Genomic DNA, 18,589 nt, shown 5'->3' with positions numbered 1-18,589 from the left:
TGCCCCTAAACCCTAACTATGTTAGGGAAAACTAATAATTTAAAGATTATTTGTTCGTAGCCAATAAATAATCTTCATTTCTTTATTTAGAAATTACAGGTGTATTTATGAGTATATCCTGATGTTTAAATGGCGTACTTTAAAATATTTAGCTTCATTTTGTGATGCATTTCTTTGAAAAAGTATCTCATAAAATTTTATTCATGTTAATTGGTCGGAACTACTATAAAATTGGGTTGATAAAATCCCTGTTCTTTCTTTCATGAATTTTAAAGTGTTTTTTTTAAGATTTCACTATGCCCTACTCCCTGAGTTAGTAGAATTTCATTAATCTTTGTGTTAAATGCTAAGACAGTACAGTGATAAACTGACCCAGAGACACAGAAATCTTTCTGAGAACTTCACCCCATTATCTGAATAAGAATAATTAAGGTAGTAGTGAGACTATACTAAAGTATATTTCATTCATTAATACTAATAATCTCCTCAGTGCCATACCTTGGGGCTGGGAGGAGGGTCAGATGTGCTTGTCCATCAGTGTCTTCCTTTGGTTACATGAACATACACATGCTTGGGGTGCCTGGGTGGCTCAGTGGGTTAAAGCTTCTGCCTTTGGCTCAGGTCATGATCTCAGGATCCTGGGATCGAGCCCCGCATCGGGCTCTCTGCTCAGCGGGGAGCCTGCTTCCTCCTCTCTCTGCCTGCCTCTCTGCCTACTTGTGATCTCTGTCTGTCAAATAAATAAATAAAATATTTAAAAAAAAATACACATGCTTTATATGTGATATGGTTAGTGTTACAGTGAGTTACCATGTGCATTTGAAACTTCCTAAGTAAAATGTCCTACAAGTAGCCTGGATTCATGAGGTTTCCATAAATAATTCAGGCTCCTAAATTAAAATGTTAGGAAACCTTTATTTATTTCAGTATAAAATTTTTAATTATCTTCATTGTCAGATATGTTTTGGGACTAAAAAGAATATCGGACTGTCATTTGTGCAGCTTATATTTATTAATGGCTACTGGGTATTAGCGAGTTTTAATAATTTGAAGTTAAAGGCCTCCCAAATGCATGGACAGATCTTAGGAGAAATAACTAATTGTGCACGGATGTCTGTGATGTAGTGGGAAGAGTCCTCAACCGAGAATGAAATCCTCTCAACTTGTTGCCTGGGTATCAAGTTATGGAGCCACTCTGACCTTCAGTTTCCTGGTGCATAAAATGAGGTTATCCATACCTACCACAGGCTGCTGGCTGAGATTAAGTGGCATGTCACACATGACAACGTTCAGCATATCCAGTGTACCCAAATGTTAAGTTTAAATATAAAAGTCAATTTTAGTATTGCTCATATTTTAACTTTTATTTTCTTACAGCATTGTGAAAAGGAAAAGGTATCTTCTTCAAAGGATCTGAAGCATGTTCATGCAAAAAGTGAACTAAGTAAACCTGCCCGGAGACTTTCAGAATCTTTTCATTCAGCTGATGAAAACAAAAATGAATCCAAAATAGAAAGAGAACATAAAAGACGCACGTCTACCCCTATTGTGGTGGAAGGGGCACAGGAAGAGCCTGATACAAGAGATGGGAAAAGGCAAGCAGAACGGTCAGAAATTGGCACAGAAGAGCCCCAGAAACAGAAAAGCACACTTAAAAATGAAAAGCATCTAAAAAAGGACGATTCTGAAACAGCACATGTGAAAAGCCTACCTAAGAAAGAGACAAAATCTTCCAAGGAAAAGCCTGAAAAAGACAAGACTCTGTCAGAAGACAAATTATCTACAAAACATAAATATAAAGGTGACTGTATGCATAAAACAGGTGATGAGACTGAGCTTCATTCTTCAGAGAAATGTTTAAAAATGGATGAAAATATTCAAAAGCAAAATCAACAAACAAAACTTTCTTCAGATGAAAAAACTGAACGAAAAAGTAAACATAAGAATGAAAGGAAGTTATCAGTTTTAGGCAAAGATGGAAAGCCAGTTTCTGAATATATTATAAAAACAGATGAGAATGTTCGTAAAGAAAACAACAAAAAAGAGAGGCACATATCAGCCGACAAGACTAAGGCAGAGCACAAATCAAGAAGATCAAGTGATTCTAAAATTCAGAAAGATTCTCTGAGTTCTAAGCAACATGGAATCGCATTACAGAGAAGAAGTGAAAGTTATTCAGAGGATAAGTGTGATACAGACTCAACTAATTTAGATGGCAATTCAAAACCAGAAGAGGTGGTTCACAAGGAGAAGCGAAGAACAAAGAGCTTACTAGAAGAGAAACTTATGTTAAAGTCTAAACCAAAAAGTCAAGGCAAACAGTTAAAAGTAGTTGAAACGGAATTACAAGAAAGTGTCACAAAACAGGTGGCCACTCCAAAACCAGATAAGGAGAAGAACACAGAAGAAATCGACGCAGATAGACAGCGGAAGTCTAAAGTTGAAGACAAAGCTTCTGAGGAAATTGGTGTCGAAGTTGTATTGGACAGTGCCACTTCCTCAGCACATGGTACACAGAAGGATTCTAGTCACAGAACCAAGTTACCATTAGCAAAGGAGAAATACAAGGCTGATAAGGATTCAGGCTCCTCCAGACCTGAGAGAAAGTTATCAGATGGGCATAAAAGCAGAACCTTAAAGCATGGTAGTAAGGAAATGAAAAAGAAGGAAGAAAATAAATCAGATGACAAGGATGGTAAAGAAGTTGACAGTAATCATGAAAAGGCCAGAGGGAATAGTTCAGTTTTGGAAAAGAAATTAAGTAGAAGGTTGTGTGAAAACCGAAGAGGAAGCTTATCCCAAGAAATGACCAAAGGAGAAGAAAAACCAGCAGCAAACTCCTTGAGCACTCCCAATAGTTCCTCTGTTCAGAAACCAAAAAAGAGCAGTGATACCACAGTAATGCCTGAACAAGAGCCAATGGAAATTGATTCTGAGCCATCTGTTGAAAATGTATTTGAAGTATCTAAAACTCAAGATGGCAGCAGTAATAGTTCTCAGCAAGGCAGTGACTCTGAAAATGTTATGAAACAAAAAACCAATATCGTTCTAAAGGATGAATTAAGAACTTCCACAGTAGATTCAAAAACAGCAGCTCCAGCCTGTAAATCAGGACGTGGAACAGGAGTTGTTAATTCTGAAAAGCACGCTGACCATAAAGGCACCCTTACCAAGAAAGTGCATATCCAAAGTGCTGTGTCCAAACTGAATCCTGGGGAAAAAGAACCCATTCAACAGGGAACTCATGAAACAAATACAGACTCTGAAACTTGTCATAGACTGTTGTCACAAGCCCCATCAGAAAATGATAGGACACAGAAGAATTTTAAAAACACAACCAGACTCACTGAAGAACATGTTGCTCAAGGAAATGCTGGTCGTGAGCATTCCCCAAATTTAGATCCTTCACCGTCCTTAAGTTCAGTAACTGTGATCCCTCAGAAAGAATCTTGTGATGCAGATGTAAGTCCTTTGATTGACAAAAGAACTGTTTTAGAAGGTGGCACAGCCAGCACTTCCCTTGTAGAGCACTCTGATATTCCTAACCAAAGTTTGACTCTTAGGGAATCAGAAGTCCCTAGGACAAGTGACAGCAAAGAAAGTGGGGCAGTTTCCACAGTAGATACGCTGGCAAAAGCAAGCATGGATAGCAGAAGACACATTCCAGAAGGTTTCCAGCCTGCTGTGCTGCACACTAAACAAGGAAGAGTAATTGTGCCTGTTGGTAGCAAGTTAATGGATGTGAATACAGAAAATGAGAATGCACACAAAGAAGGCAGCTTTATGGACATGGCCAGAAAAGAAAGTGACTTCAACACAGAGCCCAGTGCAAAGCAGACAACAAGAGCAGTACTAGAAAATGGCAAAAAGCATGGCATCACTGTTGACCCTGTGGTAGGCATGAGAACAGAAAAAGATGCTGAGACCGTCAAACTTAAGTGTAGTAGTGGCCCAGGTGAAATGGAAAACAAATCAGTTGTGGTCGAAGGAAGGACTGAAAGTAGTGAGGTCGACACCAGTGCTGGAAGTAACGCTGCTTCCTCAGTTTTACAGCAAAGGAATGGAGAAACTGCTGATGGCACAACCGGATCTGGCAGAGCAGAAAAGACTTCTTTTGCCACTAGCACTGCAAGGAAGGACGAAGGTATTCCCCTAAATACAGTAAAGGCAGGGGATGCCACGACCACTTCCTCAGAAACAGGAGAGGGTGAGGTGGCTGTGCCCTGCACAAGCATTGAGGCAGATGAAGGCTTCATAACAGGTGCATGCTCTAAAAACAATCCTCTTCACACTGGGGCAGAAGCCAGTGAATGCACGGTTTTTGCTGCAGCGGAAGAAGGCGGAGGCGTTGTCACAGAAGGATTTGCTGAAAGTGAAACCTTCCTCACAAGCACCAAGGAGGGAGAAAGTGGAGAGTGTGCTATGGCTGAATTTGAAGAAAGAGTAGTGGGCCCTGTGACTGCTCACGAAGTCACGGTTGAAGATGATGTCAACAGTGGTGTGACAGAAGAGAAGGATGATGCTGTCACCAGTGCCGGCTCTGAAGAAAAATGTGATGGTTCTTCACGTACAGACTCGGAAATGGCTGAAGGAACTGTTACTTTTATTAGTGAGGTTGAAAGTGATGGCGCGGTGACAAGTGCTGGGACAGAAATAAGGGAGGGCTCCTTAAGCAGTGAAGAGGTGGATGGATTCCAGAGAAATCTGATGAGAATGGGCCCCAAAAAAGAAACTGAGGGAACTGTGACATGCACCGGAGCAGAAAGGAGAAGTGCTATCTCTATTATGTGCCCAGTAACAGGCGCCAAACGACAGGAAGAGCATGTGGTTACAGGCGCAGCTGTGGCCCTTGTCAGTAAGGACACACCACCAGGAACCAGTGCCCCCCAGGAAGGAAATGCTTCTGTGAATGACGGGGCAGAAGGCGAAAGTGCCGTCACCAGCACAGGGATAACAGAAGAAGATGGAGAAGGGCTAGGGAGCTGCACAGGTTCAGAAGAGGGCAGTGAGGGCTTTCCTCTAAGTTCTGAATCAGAAGACAACGGAGAGAGTGCAATGGACAGCACAGTAGCCAAAGAAGCAACTAACGTACCATCCGTTGCTGCTGGGCCATGTGATGATGAAGGAATTGTAACGAGCACCGGTGCAAAAGAGGAGGATGAGGAAGGTGAAGGGGTGGTGACCAGTACTGGAAGGGGAAATGAAATTGGGCATGCATCCACTTGCATTGGGACAGAGGAGGAGAGTGAAGGGGTATCAATTTGTGGAAGTGCCGAAGAAGGTGACAGTCAGATTGGTACCGCAGCAGGGCACGTGGGAGCAGAGGCTGGAGCCACCATCACCAATGCCAACGAGAGCAATGTTGACAGCATGAGTGGTGCAGAGAAAGGCATGAAACATAGGGAGATCTGCTTCAGTGCAAAAGGGATTGTAGAAAGCAGTGTAACCAGCGTGGCTTCAGGGAAGGGTGAAGTGGCACCAGTTCCCGAAGGTGGTGAGGGTCCCATGACTAGTGCAGCTTCAGGTCAGAGTGACAGTTTGCTCACCAGAAAAGAAAAAGATGATACCACAATTTCCACCGGCCTGGTGGGGGGCAGCTACAAGGTACTTGCATCCAGGGCAGTCCCAGAATGTGAGGCTGGTCACACATCACCCAGTGGAAAAGAAGACGAAGGTATCATCACCTCAGTGGACAATGAAGAATGCGATGGCCTTATGGCTAGTACAGCCAGTAACAGTGTTACCAACCAAACTTGCTTAGCTGAGGGTAAAAGTCCAGGCAAAGGCTTGATGATTTCCACCAGTACCACGCATGACTACAGCACTCAGTTAAGCACAGTTACAGGCGTGGAAGAAGGTCATTCAAGTGCGCTGAGAACCGGAGAAAATAAGGAAGGCACCAGAATAAACATGGAGGAATTTGAGGCCCCCATGCCCAGTGCAGTGTCAGGAGATGAGAGCCAGCTCCCTGCTATGAGAAATGAAGAGAAAGATGAGTGTGCCATGATTTCTACGAGCATAGGGGAGGAGTTCGAAGTGCCCATTTCCAGTGCCACAACCATCACGTGTGCGGAAAGTCAGCAGCCAGTGGCCACCATGGAAGAAAGCGCTCAGGACCCTGGCCTAGTGAGCACCGACGACTTCGAGGGGCCCATGCCCAGTGCGGCCACAGCGGTTGAGAGCCCTCTTGCTTCAACCAGCAAGGAGGAGAAAGACGAGTGCGCGCTGATCTCCACCAGCATAGCAGAGGAGTGCGAGGCTTCTATTTCTGGCGTCCTCGCCGAAAGCGAAAAGGTGCGACCCACCACTGTGGGTCTGGAAGAGAAAGACGGGAGCGCCATCATCTCCACCAGTTCGGGAGAAGACTGCGAGGGCCCCGTGTCCAGCGCCGCCCCTCAGGAGGAAGTCCAGCCCTCCGTCACCCGAGCAGAGGAAATCAGCGACACCACCATGATTTCCACGAGCACCTCCGAAGGCCGAGAAGCAGTCATGATGGGTGCTCTCCCGCAGGACGACGAGGCACCTGGGGCGGCAAGGATGGAGGATTTGAGTGACGCCGCCATCATCTCCACCAGCACGGCTGAGTGCGTGCTGGCGCCCGCCGGCCTTGACAGGCTGGATGAGAACCCGCGGACTGCGAGTAGCGTGGATGGGAAAGCGCAATCGTCGGCTCACAGGATGAGCAAGGGCGAGGCCCCGAGGCCCAGCCTGATGTGCGCAAACAGCTGTCCGCACCCTGGGCCGCCGGCAGGGGCCAGAGCGGCAGGCACCGAGGAGGGGCGCCGCAGGGTGGCAGTCCATGAGCCCTCTGCTGCGGGTGGCCCGCCAGCAGCACAAGCATCGGAGGAGGGGTGCAGGCGGGACGGTTCCTGCGAGGTGCCACTAGTAGGGAAGGGACAGAGTGAGAGCAATTTGGGCCTCATAAATGTGGCAGAGAGGAGTGTGTGGCTGAGCGATGTTCAGAGAAGACGGGGGAGCCAGGAGGCGGCTACTGCAGGCCATAGCACCTGTTGGGCAGGAAGGGATCTGCGGAGGGGAGTGGACTCTCCTGAGGATCTGGCGGGACCAGAGCAAAGGGCGGGTCCAATGGCTGAGGACCCCTCCCTCGGGATCCGCTGCTTGCCAGCAGTAAGTCCTGGTGCTAAGAACACCGATGACGTGCTACCTGCCAGAGATACTGCAGTGGATCCGTCCTCCCCTGAGCAGTCCTGGCCCACAGCCCCCGTGAACACTACCACTGAATGTATTAATGGCCAAGAATCAGAAATTGGCCCTTCCCACGCGCTAGTCCTTCCAGCTGCCTACAATGTAGCTCTGTCTGCTTCAAACTATGAGCACGACTTGACTGTAAAGGGTGATCACAATGGCAAACGGCTAGTTCAAGGGTCCAGTGAGAAAACAGGAGATGGTAATGGCATGAGGAAATCATCCCAGGAGGAGGCAGACCTCAAGTTTCCTCCTGAAGAAAATTTGCATGACATAGGTGAGAATCTCTGTAATTGCACATTTTAACATCTTACAAAGATGATTGCTTATAGAGTACATTTTAAACAGTCTTCCAAAAGGGGATTTTGGTTCCAGAATGTCACAAAATAACTTCTCAAATGGGAAATTTGAGCTTAGAAACTTGGGTTTAAAAACTGAAAACCTTAGACCCATTTTTCCTGTGCTAGGAAAGCGGAGGCAGGAAGCTGGGGGAGGGGAAGTCAGCCAGCCATGTGCAAGTTGCTAAACCTTTGACCCTTGGGTTTCTTGTGAGTCAACGAACACTACCTTACAACAGCCCTGCGAAATGAGTATTTTTTTATCACCCTCATTTTACAAATGAGGAAATGGGTTCTGATTGTTTAAATAACTTGCATAGTCCTTGGGGCCTGTTAGAAAAAAATTACCTCTGAGCTTCAGTTTTCTGTTGTGTAAAATGGGGACAATAGTAACAAACACCATTCCAGTCTTCATCTGATGTCCTATTGTCTTGTGGTATATGTCAGTTCAGTTCAGCTGGCTACTTAAAATCAGGGAAGCACTTTTTTTTTTTTTTTAACTGAGTTTTTTGTTCAGGTAAAATGAGTTTCTGATTTGAAATTTGAAAGAAAAGAAAAATGTTTCCTCCTGACAGGCTTCAGAGAGTGTCAGTCTTGCTAGACATACTTGATAACTTTCAAAGGGGTAAGCTTTTGGGCTCAGTCTTTCACTATGCCATACAACTTGGGACACTCCGTGCCAGCTACTACTGTGCTAGGCTCTGGGAATACAAAGGTAACTCTTCAAAATGGGGAACAGCTGTGAATCCAGCCTTGTATTTTAAGTAGGCAGTGACACTCTGGTGGCAGGTGCTTAGAATCTTTGAGAACTCAGAGGGACTTGAAGGGGTCAGGGATGTTGACTTTTCTACTCTGGCTGTATAAATTTTGGTGTCCTGGACTTTTAAACTGGAACAGACCTTGAATGTCATCAAATACAGCCTCAGGAAGCTGAGGCCAATAGACGGAGTCCTGTTCATTATAGGGACTTAAGAAAGGCACCGTTAAGAAGTGTTCCAAGGGTTGAAATAACTTGAAATTTTTCCATTGAATTTAGCCTGGGTAAATTGAATGCTTGGCAGATTTTTATGACTTAACCCTTGCTACAGTCTGTTACTCCTTCCTCTCCCCACCTTTGTTTCCCTGAAGGAGCAAAAAACAGAAGAGGTTTTACCAAGGAAAAGCCTGCAGCCTCTTAGAGAAAGGAAGGATTTTCTCTGGAGGCTTCTGTGTGGGTGGGTGAAAGAACTGGAAGCCACAGTCACAGAGGGACAAGGGAGAGAGAAAGAAAGGACTACAACAGGGATAGGATTGAGTCTCCACCAGAGAAAATGCCATTTTCCTTTTGTCTGCCTCATGGCTTCCTAATTTGATTTTCAGCTTTGCTCTGTCAGAGTGAAGCAACAAAGTGAGTCTGTTCATAAACATTTTCTTTGTTGAGAATATATATCAGTGGCCCAGAATATTTTCTTTTAGGGCCAAACTTGATACAGAACACTGTAGAAAAATATTTGGAAATGTGATGTCTCCAGAAATAATCTTTTGTTATTCTTTCTGGGCAGCCGTCTTAACAGCAAGAAACATTTTCACTCCCCAAAATGAGTAAATGACCCCTGCCTTTCATCCAAGATTTTTCATCCATATTCCTTTTATTGTTTTCTACTGATGGCAAGATGAAACAGCAGAGGAAGGGGTCATGGCATGCTAGATAATAGCATCCTGTTACCTTTTGATTCAGCGTGTATTTTGTAAGCAAATTCTTTAATTGGTTTAATGGTCTGAATTTCATTAGGCAATGAAGAATCTCCACCGAATGTTCTGGGAGGACGGGCACTGAAAGGCACCTTGAAAACTGAGGTATGGCTGATAGTCCCATTATGCTGAGCTATAGGTGATATGAGGGCCATTTGACTGCACGCAGATGTATGTGTCCTTAAGCATCATGTGGCTCCTGTTGCCAGTGTACTTAAGACCTTACACATTGTTTCTGTCATATCCTGAGGCAGGAAAGCTAAGAACCTCAACAATCTCAGTAAATAGTGCCATCATAGTTCCATTTTCTCAAACCAGACAGCAGGAGTCACCTTCAGTCTCTTCTTGTCACCCCATATTTAATCCATTGCCAGTTCTTGCCCAATCTATTTCCAAAATAAAACTTGAATCTCCACACCCCCTTTGCAGCCTGACCTCGTGGCACCCTCTTGAGTATATGAGAGACAAGGTAGCAGTAAACCCTGGGACTATGTACGTGCAGAGGAGACTCCACTTACTAGCAGGAGCCATGGGTACACAGACAAGAGTGTTTGCAAGGAAGATATTGGAGTGGGGTTTTACAAGTAGAGTAGAAGTTTACCAGAGGAGAAAGAAAAAGAGCCTTGCAGGCAAAGACGCATGTTCTAGACACAGAGCGGGAGGGCCAATTGTGAGCCATGGGCACTGCAGTGATAACGGCGTTGTGTGGACAAATGCAGACCTGGCAAGGGAAGGGACATGATTAATGAGGGTCATGTGTGTCATTACTGATTTGGAGTTTAACTTTTAAAGCAACAGGAGAACCACTGATGGATGAAATATGAGAATAGATTGATTTTGTTTTTTGTTTTCGAAAGTTGGCATGTATTCATTTTCAATTTTGCACAGACTTGAAAGTAGTCTTTTATGTTGTTACAATATGCTAGATGTTTTAATTAAGTTTAGGTTAGTCATGACTTCTTGTTCTAAAAACCTCAGTTAACTTAGTTTTTTATGGTGCTTTGGACTTTTTAGACATCTGTACCATCGGAGGAAGAGAAAAACCGTGAAATTCTAACAGCACCAGCAAGTCCATATGGGAGAAAGCCAAGTGGAGTAGGTAAGCTCCTTTCCGCAGTGGTTCACATTAATTTCCTGGCCTATGGTTTTATCTTTTGTTACAGCTTAAAATCAATAGCTGAGAGGTGTCTGGGTAGCACAGTCAGTGAAGCATCTGCCTTTGGCTTAGGTCATGATCTCAGGGTCCTAAGATCAAATCCTCCATCAGACTCCCTGCTCAATGCAGAGTCTGCTTCTCCTTCTCCCTGTGCCCCTCTTCTCCACTCATGTTCTCTCTCACTCGCTCTGCTCTCTCTCAAATAAATGAATCTTAAAAAAAAATAAAATCAGGACATGGGGAGATGGAGAGGAGAAGGGAGTTGAGGGAAACTGGAAGGGGAGGTGAACCATGAGAGACTGTGGACTCTGAAAAACAACCTGAGGGTTTTGAAGGGGCGGGGAGTGGAAGGTTGGGGGAACCAGGTGGTGTGTATTAGGGAGGGCACGTATTGTATGGAGCACTGGGTGTGGTGCAAAAACAATGAATACTGTTACGCTGAAAATAAAAAAAAATTTAAAAAATTTTTAAAAAACAGAGGCCCTAAACAAAAATAAATAAATAAATAAATAAAATAAAATAAAAATAATAGCAGATTCATAATAAAACACCTGACAGGCTATGTGAATTTGCCTCTCACTTTTTAAAATAGGTTGGAGAGGATTCTTTACTATTTTATTTTTAGCATATACTTTTTCTCATCAGTTATCGGTCAATTTTATGTAAGGTAACGTGTAAATCTCTTATTTCCAAATAGGTATAGCAGAAAGCAAGTTGTTTTGAAGCAGACTCTTGCTCTTTCCCCAAAATGTGTCTCCATGTGCCTTCCTGCCCTTCCAGGTGCTGTCACACCTCCTTTCCAAAAGCTAGCTTACAGCCCATGCACTCACATCTCTGCCTGTTGGCCCTTGGACTCTAGCTGGGCCCCAGTGACCACTGACGCAGCTGCCAGTTTGTACAGGCTCTTCCCAGTCTCTGTGCGCTGTCTTCAGGGTCTACTTCATGTTTTGTAGGAGAGAGCCTCTTAAGGCAGCAGCTCCCAAACTCAGGACCACTTTAGACTCCTAAAAATTATTGAGGATCCTAGAGAACTTCCGTTATGTGGATTATACCTGTTGACATTTACCAAATAACAAACTAAAACTGAGAAGGTTATAATATACATATCCATCCAATATAATTAACTCACTATAGGTTAACATAAATAACACTGTTTTTCGTGAAAAATAGCAGATTTTCCCAAATGACAAAATGCAGTAAGAAAAGCAACATGGTTTTGCATTTTTGCAAATCTCTTTAAATCTAGCATAATAGAAAGCAGCTGGTTACTCGTGCTGTTTCTATATTCACTATGTTGCTGTTGTTGTCTTGGTTGAAGTATATGAAGAGAATTCAGCATCACACTTAACATGGTTGATTTTAATAGCCTTTTCAGATAATTCTGGGAACATCACATGGCCTCTGGAAAATTGCATTGTGTACTCATGAATTTAAAAGGTGAATAACATCTTAGTATTTTGACAGTAGTGTGGACCTTGTGGAGCCCTTGAACGATGATTTCAGGAGCCCCAGGGGTCTTTGGACCACACTTTGAGAACCACTGGTTAGGGAAATAGAAATGAGAATTGTGACAGTGGACAATTATTTCTGGTTTGTATTCTAGTCATTATGGTATTGTCTCTTCTGATCTGCATATTAACTAGGGGGGGAAATAAAAGCAACTTTAGAGCCTGTCACCAAATTTATGCTATTTCTTTCTTTCTTTTTTTTTTTTTCCCATGTTAAAATGTCCATTCAAGCTGCATAGAGCAGTCAGGGTGATTTTAGTTGCAAGTCACAAAAAAACCTGCAAATGTTTACAGGAAATGTACTAGCTCACCATCTTAGGCAGTTTAGGCTAGAATTCTGTTAGAACAGAATTCCATAGACTGAGTGCTTAAGCACCAAATACTTATTTCCCTTGGTTCTGGAGGCTGGAGGTCCAAGTTCAGGGTGCCAGCATGGTCAGGTTCTTGGTAAGGAATCTCTTTTTGTTTATATTTTCACATGTATGCATGCAGAGAAAGAGATCTCCTCTCTTCTTATTTCCATAAAGACAGTAATCCCAGCACAGAGTTCCACCCTCATGATACTTAAACATCCCAAAGGCCCCGCCTCCAAATACTATCACACTAGGGACTTAGGGTTTCAATATATGAATTTTGGGGGGACTCAAACATCCAGTTCATAATAGTATTCACAAAATTGCAAAGTTCAGGCAGAGCATGATCCAAGAGCATGGTGATGTCCCCAAAGACCCATCTTGCAAAGACCCAATTTCTTCCCTTTCCCTTAGCCCCCAGTAGAGGTAATTGCTTTCTCATTTGTAAGTCTCTAGAGAAATATCTTTGTCCTCTCATTCCTGGCCAAAATCCCAAGACTTATTCTGATTCAGCTTAGGTACCTTTGTCCATCCTAAACTAATTACTTTGGCCAGATGAACGTACTTGCTGGTTGATTAAAAGTAAATCAAGTGCTCTGTTCCTGGGGTGAGAGTAGAGCTGGTATCCCTGGAAACACATTGTGCCCCAGACCACAATCCAAGCTCTTGGGGAAGGTGCTAGGAAAGCAACTATATGTTTACAATGTGATGACCTTGGCTCTTTAAATTATTCCCCCAACAAACATTGGTAAGCAAGGTAAGGGAAATTGAGGTAGAGAATGAAGTCCCCGTCTGCGCTCAGGGAGTTTGCAGAAATAACATGCCAGGAGAAAGGTGCTCTCTGTAATAAAGATACATTGATGTCTGGTGGGGTCAGTTTTGCTGGCGAGGGCTTTGGGGAAGGCAAGGGTTTAAACTGAACCAATCTCTCTCTCCCCTTTAATTATAGAAAGTAAGACACATAGAAGCACATAATCGTTTTCCCACTTCTCATGATACCCTCCTTAAATACAACCTTATATTTAAACAAAAATGTAATCATAGTATTTGTAGTGTTTTCTAATTTCTTTTTTTTTTACAATCTGTATACAGATTGACTTCATTTGTTTTAACAGCTGAAAGTAGTCTGTAACGCCTTTTCCCACTTGTTAGATCTTCAGTGGTCTCCAGTTTTATAGTATTTACTATTATAAATAAAGCTGCAGTGAACTTTCATATGTGTGTAGTTACGTGTTTCCCTAAGTATTTCCATGAAAGAGAATTGAAGGCTCAAAGACTATGTAAGTTTTGAATTTTCATAACACTCATCACTCCCCCTTAAGTTGGAACCAGATAAGGAAGCATGAATAGGTTTGCATTAGGTGGACGCAGCAAAGGGAAGGGCAGTGTGTAAGGAGTAGTGTGTATAAATCCTCACCCAGGACTATCTGGGGTGATCAGGGCAGGGACCTTCTAAGGCAAAACCATCTGAAGGGGTGACCTTCGAAGTATGTGATCTCAAAAGCCTTATAAACAGAAGTATCAGGCAGTCCTTGAAGACCACCCCAAGGCCTGAGAAACCATTCACGCTGATGTGTTAAAACCGTAATGATGACAGATTTATTCAAAACCTAGATGTATTAGTTAAAACTTGTATATATGTGTTAAAGTACAAATAATTGAGCACCTAGGTGGCTCAGTTAAGCGTCTGCCTTCAGCTCAGTTCATGATCCCAGGGTCCTGCAATGGAGCCCCACATCCAGCTTCTTGCTCAGCAGGGAGTCTGCTTCTCCCTCTGTCCCTCCCCCCCCCATGCTCTCAAATAAATAAATAAAATCTTTATTTAAAAAGGTACAAATAATTAATAATCCCATTTGTTAATTGTCAAGAAGGTAACATTTTTGGATTCTGAAGTCCTTTGTTCCCAGTTTATTCCAGATGACTTCACTGTGTTTAGGTACGATTCAGTAAGGGATCTACTTACGTAAAAGGAAGTTGTTTAAAAGAAAAATGTGTGTTCTGTCATTGTTGAGTAGAAACAGTAGACCTCGTACTTCAGGTTTCCAGAGAATATAAATAGACCATTGCAGTTTGAAGGAATAGAATCTAACTTTTCACTTGATGGCATTATTTTTAAATGAACCAGTGTCACTTTGCTGCTGAACAGTTACAGCAAAGGTCTACCTTTCTCCTAAGCTTCAGATGACCAACATAGTTAAATAGGTGCAGGGATTTAATGGACCACTGCCATTATTATAAAAATGCAGGCAACATTAATTTCTGTTGTTTTTCTGGAATAATGGCAGGCACAGTTTATAGAAAATAATTGATCAGAATTTAATAATTCACAAGGCAGCTAGGCAATAGCGACATAGTCCTGCTTTACCTTTAAAAATTCTAAGTTTATTCTCTGTGGTTCAGAAACAATATTCAGTTTCCTTATTTCTTATTTTTGTTTTTGAACAGCCGAACTACAGAGGGAGCCTTTCTTGGTGAATGAATCACTTAATAATGTAAGTCACCGTAATGATTTGGGTTTTGTTATGGGGCTTGGTGTTTTGAGAGCAAATGTAAAAGGGACATCTAGCAAAGGGGTAGTCTGTGCATTCTTTAGGAGACAGGAGGCTATTTGTAGTATGCTCTCCACTCACGTGCAACATACCAGCTGAGATACTCAGGCCAGTGTACAATTGTATTCACTGATGTTAGGAATTTTAGTTGTTTTCCCCAAGAAAAGAGATCACTCTGAATTCAGCAGCACTGCATTCTGGTGGCTTCTTAGGCCAGTATTTTGAAACATTTAAGGAAACAGAAGAAGGCCCAGATACTTCAGACTAGGAAACTCACCTCGGAATTACTCATAAAATCCTTCAAAGAACCATGAACTTTCTATTTTTTATTATTGTAACAAGTTTGATAATTGGATTACAACATCTGAAATTATCCTGGTGCTATAAACAAAACATGTATTTTGAGAACTAAAGTTCTTTTTATGTTTCTGGAAAGCCTTTATGAAGATTCTACACTCTAATTGCCACATATACATATTCTTTCCCAGCTGTGGCTGTCATAATGTCTTTGGTGCTTGAAAGAAATTTTATGTCTTTCTTAATGCACAGGGGACCTGATACCAGGAGAGAACATTCTGTAAAATGCCTGCAAATTGCAAAGAGACACATTATTTCCAGTGTCCCAAGAGAACTCCGGGGAGCTCTGTGCACTGCCAGACATCAGAGGGCTATCTTCACCCCTTGAAACATCCTGCTTTATGGCTAGAAACTCAGATACAGTCAGCTGAGTAAGAGGAAAGAGAAAAACCCACTTGGTTTGGTTCAGATTTACTCTCCAACAGGATCCCAAATGAGGAGCTAGTGCTCCTCCTCACCTCATTACCCTGAGGACCCCGGCAGCTGCCTTTCCCCAATCTGAGAATATCATGGCCTTTCCAAATACGCCTGAAATTCTGTAGCTAGGATTTAGAATGTTGTAGGAAATTCTAAGACTTCCCCTCGGTTAAAAAAATAAAAGTACAGTTGACGAGATTTGTCAGAGAGATGATGACAAAATGACAGAATCCGTTAGCATTTTTAAGTAAAGAAAATAGTCATGAGGATATGGAATGGGAAGAAAATTCATAGAATTCAGAATTTATTTATTTTTTAAAATTTCTTATACTTTTGTTATAACTGTTTTAAAGACAAGGAGAATAAAACATAGTAGGATGATAATTTGTTAAACCGAAACTTCTTCAAAAGGAAGATGCTTTGTGCTCTACCTCTTGTGGATGAAATTGAAAAGAGCATGTATTCCAGCCCATTTCCGTATTTCCCACAAACAACCAGGTTATGTCAGTTCTCTTACTTGTTTTTTCTGCCTTTAAGACTTTGGTGATATTATCCATAAATAACCTTTTCTGTGGTATGTTTAGGCCAAAAATATGGGCTCAAGAGCAAATGAAGAACTTTGTAGCAAATCTCCTAACAAAGAAGGTAAGTTAATGAATTTTGTAGTATTAATGTTGGTTTTAATTGTAGTTCCCATTTGTTGAATGCTTTCTATATGCCAAGCCCTGTGCTAATTACTTCACAAATTTTCTCTTATTTAATTCATATCATTTGGTAGGTATTAACAGCATTACTTCTGTAGCTGGGGAACCAAGGGTGTGAAGGGTCCACTGCCTTGTTCAAGGTCCTGCAGCTATTAAGTGGTGCCTTGACGTAAATAGCTACTAGAACTTTCTCGGTAACTTCACTGTGGACTTAATCCAATGTGAATACAAAATGTGTAGCTGCCTGAGGTTTGTACTGTAGAAATTCTGTGTTTACTTCTGACAGGCAGTCTCTGTTTGGTAGATCAAGTGTATCACATTTATGTCGGTCTTCTCCTAGGAGTCAGGCCTCATTCCATGAAACCTGTGGAGGCTGCCAACTCCAGAGGGATAATTCTCCTCTCAAAAAGAACATAGAATGTTGTTGATACCTTATTCCAAGAGTGGGGAAAGAAGTCTTTTTATAATAATATACTGTATTTCAAACCAAAGTAAAGCAGCAATAATTATAAACAGTCATGTACTTATCACCTAGTTTTGTTATATCTTTAAAATGTAGTATATTTGCTTCAGATGCTTTTTAAAAAAATATTACAGATATAGTTGAAATCACATATGCCTCACTGATCCCAGTCTCTCTTATCTCGCTCAAAAGGGAGCCACTGTTCTGCAATTGCTATATATATTTCCATAAAAAATATGTAGCCTGATGTTGCATAGTTTAGGAAGAGGGGATCACATTAGAGAAACTGTTTCCACCTTGTTTTTTCATTTGGCATTATGCTCTGAAATTGTGTCATGTTGATATGTATAACTCTAATTATTTCAGTTGCTCTTTGGTATTCCATTGTGCGAATATACCACTATAATTCTCTTTTGCTTTTGTTGGTGGACATTTGGGTCTTTTGCTACTTTTCCCAATTGCAGAGTGCTGCCACGCATGATCTTGTACCTGTCTCCCAATGCATATGTCATGTACCTGGAACTTAAGTGTGGAATTGCTGAGTTGGTGGGCACCTCTTCAGCTTTACTGGATGTGCCAAATTGTCCCCGGGTGGTGTACCAATTATAACTCCACACCTTCTCCTTTTTTGGTTTTACCAGACTGGTGAATGTTTGCTAATCTGACAGCTATGAAATAATACCTCTTGTTTTCCTTGGATACATCTTCACATTGTGTTGCTCCATGAGCTGGAGGAAACTGGCTGTGAAGTCACTGTGCAGAGTCAGTGACTTCATCCCTCCATAAACCCATTTATTTACATTCTGCAAATGGGAATCACGGAGCTTACGTGGTTGCTATGAGGACCCCGTCAAAATGACTTATGAAGTGTCCTTCCTGCTGCCATGCACACCCTAAAATAAGTATTGGAATGAATAAATACTTAACTTTTTTTTCTCTTTTTTGTATTTATTAATCAGAGATATCCAGCGGCAGAAAAGACAGTACAGAAGCCTTAAGAGATCACAGTGTTGAAGCAAATCCTAAAGAGGTGGGTTTGCATAAAAAACTCAAGTATTCGTGTTTTGTATATAGTGCTTTTGTACAAAGACCTTAGTTCTTAGTATGTTTTAAAAATTAAGTGGATCTCCATATCCACTTTTATCTGTTTATACTCTTGTGTAGGTAATTATTGGTAATTATGTCCACATTGTAGTCAGGAAGGCTAAATGTTATTTCTTACACTGCCTTCCTCAGTTCTTTGCTAGGCCACTGAAAGAGGAGAATACTACCAATTAATTTAGGACATGCCACTGATTGTAAGACATATCTTGACTTCAGAGATGGGAAAAGAAGCAGCATTTTTTTTAAACATATTTTAGAATGGTTGGAATACAGTGACTAACCAGAAACAGGTTCTAATGTTTTGTATGGATTTATACTCAAATACAATACAAAAAAAAAAAGAAGACTCAACCTTACAAAATAAGTGTCATCCAAATCTAGATGCCGAAAGTGTTATTCTAGATTTTTAAAAAACTTATTTCAAAGACTAAAGCTAATAAATGTACTATCAGTTCAGTAGTTTTGGTTCCAAATTCTGTTGACTTTAATATATAGTCATCCTTGATTCCAGGTTGAAGAGGAAGAAAGGCAGATGCCTAAAAGAAAAAGAAAGAAGCATTATCCCTCTTCAGAAGATGAACTGGGTAACATATTTAGACCATATATATTCCTTTTTCAGACATCTTGGAAGATCATATTATTTTTACATCCAAAATATTGGGCCAATATCGAAAATTTTTGAGAGGAATAATTGCTTACTTTT

General features: G+C 41.8%; 1 protein-coding gene across 2 annotated transcripts in view; it reads left to right on the top strand.

The window, feature by feature from the left end:
* The window catches only part of BOD1L1 (biorientation of chromosomes in cell division 1 like 1), a 54,560-nt gene that overhangs the window by 20,547 nt on the left and 15,424 nt on the right, over positions 1–18,589 (top strand). For both annotated transcript variants that reach the window (XM_080796538.1, XM_080796537.1), the window contains exons 10-16: positions 1,378–7,483; positions 9,316–9,380; positions 10,290–10,374; positions 14,738–14,784; positions 16,200–16,260; positions 17,742–17,812; positions 18,398–18,470. In XM_080796538.1, coding sequence (XP_080652664.1) covers positions 1,378–7,483; positions 9,316–9,380; positions 10,290–10,374; positions 14,738–14,784; positions 16,200–16,260; positions 17,742–17,812; positions 18,398–18,470 — 6,508 coding nt within the window. The remainder of the gene's footprint in view (positions 1–1,377; positions 7,484–9,315; positions 9,381–10,289; positions 10,375–14,737; positions 14,785–16,199; positions 16,261–17,741; positions 17,813–18,397; positions 18,471–18,589) is intronic.

This window comes from Martes martes (assembly GCF_963455335.1).
Source record: "Martes martes genome assembly, chromosome: 2".
In the NCBI taxonomy this organism is placed as follows: domain Eukaryota; kingdom Metazoa; phylum Chordata; class Mammalia; order Carnivora; family Mustelidae; genus Martes; species Martes martes.
The sequence above is the reverse complement of the archived record's forward strand: the minus strand, read 5'-3'. Positions and strand labels throughout refer to the sequence as shown.